This window comes from Micropterus dolomieu, linkage group LG12, assembly GCF_021292245.1.
Source record: "Micropterus dolomieu isolate WLL.071019.BEF.003 ecotype Adirondacks linkage group LG12, ASM2129224v1, whole genome shotgun sequence".
Lineage (NCBI taxonomy): Eukaryota > Metazoa > Chordata > Actinopteri > Centrarchiformes > Centrarchidae > Micropterus > Micropterus dolomieu.
The window spans coordinates 24,550,168-24,554,424 of NC_060161.1; the positions used below are offsets into that span (position 1 = coordinate 24,550,168).

At 42.1% G+C, this 4,257-nt stretch overlaps 1 protein-coding gene and 1 long non-coding RNA gene across 2 annotated transcripts in view; one reads left to right on the top strand and one right to left on the bottom strand.

Moving 5' to 3' along the window:
- Nucleotides 1–3,554, top strand: part of LOC123979713 — a 9,383-nt gene extending 5,829 nt beyond the window's left edge. The window contains exons 2-3 of the long non-coding RNA XR_006827306.1: nucleotides 2,528–2,720; nucleotides 3,471–3,554. This is a non-coding gene — a long non-coding RNA (uncharacterized LOC123979713). The remainder of the gene's footprint in view (nucleotides 1–2,527; nucleotides 2,721–3,470) is intronic.
- Nucleotides 1–4,257, bottom strand: part of si:ch211-63p21.1 — a 16,260-nt gene that overhangs the window by 6,609 nt on the left and 5,394 nt on the right. Inside the window, exons 5-6 of the mRNA XM_046063724.1 lie at nucleotides 2,797–2,867; nucleotides 2,522–2,693 (exon numbers count right to left, since the gene is read on the bottom strand). Coding sequence (XP_045919680.1) covers nucleotides 2,522–2,693; nucleotides 2,797–2,867 — 243 coding nt within the window. The remainder of the gene's footprint in view (nucleotides 1–2,521; nucleotides 2,694–2,796; nucleotides 2,868–4,257) is intronic.

Consider the following 4,257-nt stretch of genomic DNA (forward strand, 5'->3'; position numbering starts at 1 on the left):
GGGGTGAGATGGATCTGCAGTGATGTTTCCTGCCCGTTTCCTGACTCTGGAAATGTATAAGTCCTGAATGGAGGGCAGGTTGGCACCGATTATTTTTTTCTGCAGTCCTGACTGTCCGTTGTAGTCTGCTCCTGTCCTTTTTGGTGGCAGATCCAAACCAGACAGTGATGGACGTGCAGAGGACAGACTGGATGATGGCTGTGTAGAACTGGATCAGCAGCTCCTTAGGCAGGTTGAGCTTCCTGAGCTGACGCAGGAAGTACGTCCTCTGCTGGGCCTTCTTGATGATAGTGTCAGTGTTGGGCTCCCACTTCAGGTCCTGGGATATAGTGGATCCCAGAAACCTGAAGGATTTGATCACTGTCCTGGATGAGGCCGATGACCGTTGTGTCGTCAGCGAACTTGAGTTTGACAGATGGGTCCCCTGAGGTGCAGTCGTTGGTGTAGAGTGAGAAGAGCAATGGGGAGAGCAAACACCCCTGGGGGATGATAGTGCTGATAGTCCGGGTGCTGGATGTGATGTTCCCCAGCCTCACCTGCTGACTCCTGTCAGTCAGGAAAATCTGTGATCCACTGACAGGTGGAGGCTGGCACAGTGAGCTGGGTGAGTTTGGTGCTGAGGATGTCCAGGATGATGGTGTTGAACGCCGAGCTGAAGTCCACGAACAGGATCTTTGCATATGTCCCTGGAGAGTTGAGGTGTTGCAGGATGTGATGCAAACCCAAGTTGACTGCATCATCCACTGACCTGTTAGCCCTGTAGGCAAACTGCAGGGGGTCCAGCAAGGGGCCTGTAATGTCCTTCAGGTGGGCCAACACCAGTCTTTCAAATTACTTCATGACTACAGATGTCAGGGCGACAGGCCTGTAGTCATTCAGTCCAGAGATGGATGGTTTTTTTAGCTTTACAAAATGACGCTACAGGGCTTCCCTCAGTGCACTGAACTATGATGCTAAGGGGCTCCCCAGTGCGTTACAAACTGATGCCAAGGGGTCTTGACCATGCGTCTATATGTGACAACTTGGGAGTGAGAAAGGGTTCATGTAACTTAACCTATTCTAAACCACAGCTAAGCTAGCTAGATACTAAGCCAGACAACAAAGTTTATTTAGTCAAGTTCAGTTAACAATAGGGGTGTGACTAGACACTTAACCCACAGGACGAGACGAGATTTTAAAACTATTTTCTTTAGTGCTGAATTATATATAAAAATTTGAGCATGAAACACTTTATTTCCTGCATTCTGATGAATTTTTCTGCATAGAAAGAGAGACACAAAATTCAGATGGCAGGTGACAATTCATACTCTAACTGTAACAGAATATAAGTCTCAGTCATTCTGTGCTGCTATCAGATGTGTTTCTCCTGTAGATCAACTTATTTAATATTATCATGATTTATTCTTCCCTTCTCTTTTGTGTCTTTATTTGTGGGACTAACCTCCACCTTTTTACCCCAATAATAATTTATTTAATTTTAATTCAGTTATAAACCCATGGACATTATTAGCTCCGGTGTTTCAGCAGCTTTTCCGCTCATGGTCAAAACTGTCTGCACATTCAGAATCTCTCCCACATATCTGGGTTTTCTGACCTGTCCAGAGAAAAGGCAGAATATTACCAGACTAACGTCATCATTTAATGAGAAGTCTACCTTCCCTACATTATGTTATTGATCCGCTGATAGAAACATTATCCCCTTCAGTAACTGAAACACTTGCGATCAGGCAGAAATCTCACCACAAATCCACACCCATTAACTTAAGCAGATCATAAAGTGCAGCTCACAGTCCCAACCAGAGCAAGGTTGCAACTCAGTTTTTAGATGTTTATGTTGCAAAACTCTACCAGCTACGTTACCGCTCGTCACAGCTGTCTGGACTATCAGGGTGTATGCATAATGTATGTATAATTATAATAATAATAATACATTTTATTTCTATAGCGCGTTTCAGGACACTCAGACACTTTACAATAAAACCAGTAGTTATGTACATTTAAAAAATTTATAAAATACATAAATTGAAAAATATATATATATAACGATAAGTAAAAAACATGTAAAATACCTGACAAGAAATATCATCATATTTTAATCTCGCGAGAGCTTGTGGTACGAGATCTCGTCACACCCGTAGTTAACAAATGTAAGAACAGTAAGTTATCATAACATAAGATTATTTACTGAAGGGACTTTTTGTTAAAAAAGTGAAAACTCAAATACAGCTAGACAAGTTTCCTTTTTTGTTATTACAGTCATAAGCACTGACTATTTGGTTTCGTTTTACATTCCTACATTTCTGTATCCCTTCAACCAAACCAGAACCAAACAGAGGAAATCTACAGGATCACAATTAGCAAGAAGAGGACATTGTCTCTGTTGCAGCCCTACTTCAAAGCTAGTACAGCTGTACTGTAACAACGCCTCTCATCTCAAGCCTCTGTGTTGTGTTTAAGTGGTGCAGTGGGGCAGACGTAAAGAAATTATACTAACAAGTCTTTACATTGCTGTGTCTTTTACCTCCAGTATGGTCCTGCTAGGCGCTCTGTCAGGACTGAGCCTGAGGTTCCAGCGATGTGATCTGTGGCTCCGCCCACCATCGTCCTCACTCTCGGTGGTGTCTTGCCGCGCTACCCTCGGGCGCTTACGTCTCCGCGAGCTGATTCGCTGGAGAGAACCTGGCTCCTGAAGTCTGAACCATTCATGTTAAAGGCAGAAGGTGAGACAACTACAAGGGAAAAACTACACACAAAGAGATGTGAACATGCACGTATTTGTGTTAGTGCACATCAAACCTGCAATCTGTATCCTCTATATCAGCATCTGCATCACTTTCTCCCTGAGGGTCAGATAATACACACTCTTCCTGCAGAGGAATGAAACATGAAACTAATAAAATAATGACAGTATTAAAAAAAGTCCAATAAAATATACATATAATATGTTAGAAGCTGTTACATTAAAAAGTATGTTTTTGAGAAAGCCTTTTATTCCACATCTCCACATCTACTCTACAGGGGCTTTTATTTTGTAGTCGTTGAATGAAACACCAACAAGCCCCAGTGAATCATCACCGACTGTCACTATTTCTAAACCAAAAACAACGACACTTGGTGATGATGGTATTTGTCTGTGTGAGTGTTCACATGCGTCACTCTTTATTACCACCATCGCCATTATGCATGAATAAGCTGACACCTCGACACATGACTAATGAACTCAGAGACACCTAATCTGGTGGTTGCTTCCTATTGCCTGATTTGACTTAGCAGAACACAATCAAATGCAAAGACTTATAACTAATTGATGAAGTACTGCTTGTGTTTAGATTATATTTAAAATATAGAAGTTTGGCTTAAATCAACAAAATAGTAAACATGTTTTGTCATGGTCCATTCTCTCATTCCCTGTTTTTTCCTTTCACTTTTCCCTGTCCGTGTCTCTCTGTGCTTGTGTGTGTGTCCGTCAGTGGAATGCGTTTTGTTCCTGCTCCACTGCTACCTGCCTCCTGCACACCTGTGACTCATGCCACTAATAAAGACTCTGCATTACATCTACCCCGGCTCTTCACTCCAGTCTTCGCCAGTTTGTCCAGCCTAGCTCTCCTATAGTTGCAATGTTTCTTTGGGTTTTTGGACTTTCCCCGTGTACAAGGTTCACTCCATTGCTGCGCTGCCTGTCACCTGCTTCGCTCTCCGCCACACCAAACCATCCACTAAGGACACGGATCTGCTTGTGCTACCTGCACAGCTCTCCCCAATCTGCTTCACTCACTCTGTGCCTTTGTTCAACTCTGGTTTCACAATAATATATTAGAGCTCGACTTATCGTTTTACAGATATTATCGGCCGATATAAGCTGCTTGCAGATACAGTGGGTACGGAAAGTATTCAGACCCCTTTAAATTTTTCACTCTTTGTTTCATTGCAGCCATTTTCCAAAAATCAAAAAAGTTCATTTTATTTCTCAGTAATGTACACTCAGCACCCCATCTTGACAGAAAAAAACAGAAATGTAGACATTTTTGCAAATTTATTAAAAAAGAAAAACTGAAATATCACATGGTCATAAGTATTCAGACCCTTTGCTGTGACACTCATATTTAACTCAGGTGCTGTCTATTTCTTCTGATCATCCTTGAGATGGTTCTACACCTTCATTTGAGTCCAGCTGTGTTTGATTATACTGATTGGACTTGATTAGGAAAGCCACACACCTGTCTATATAAGACCTTACAGCTCACAGTGCATGTCAGA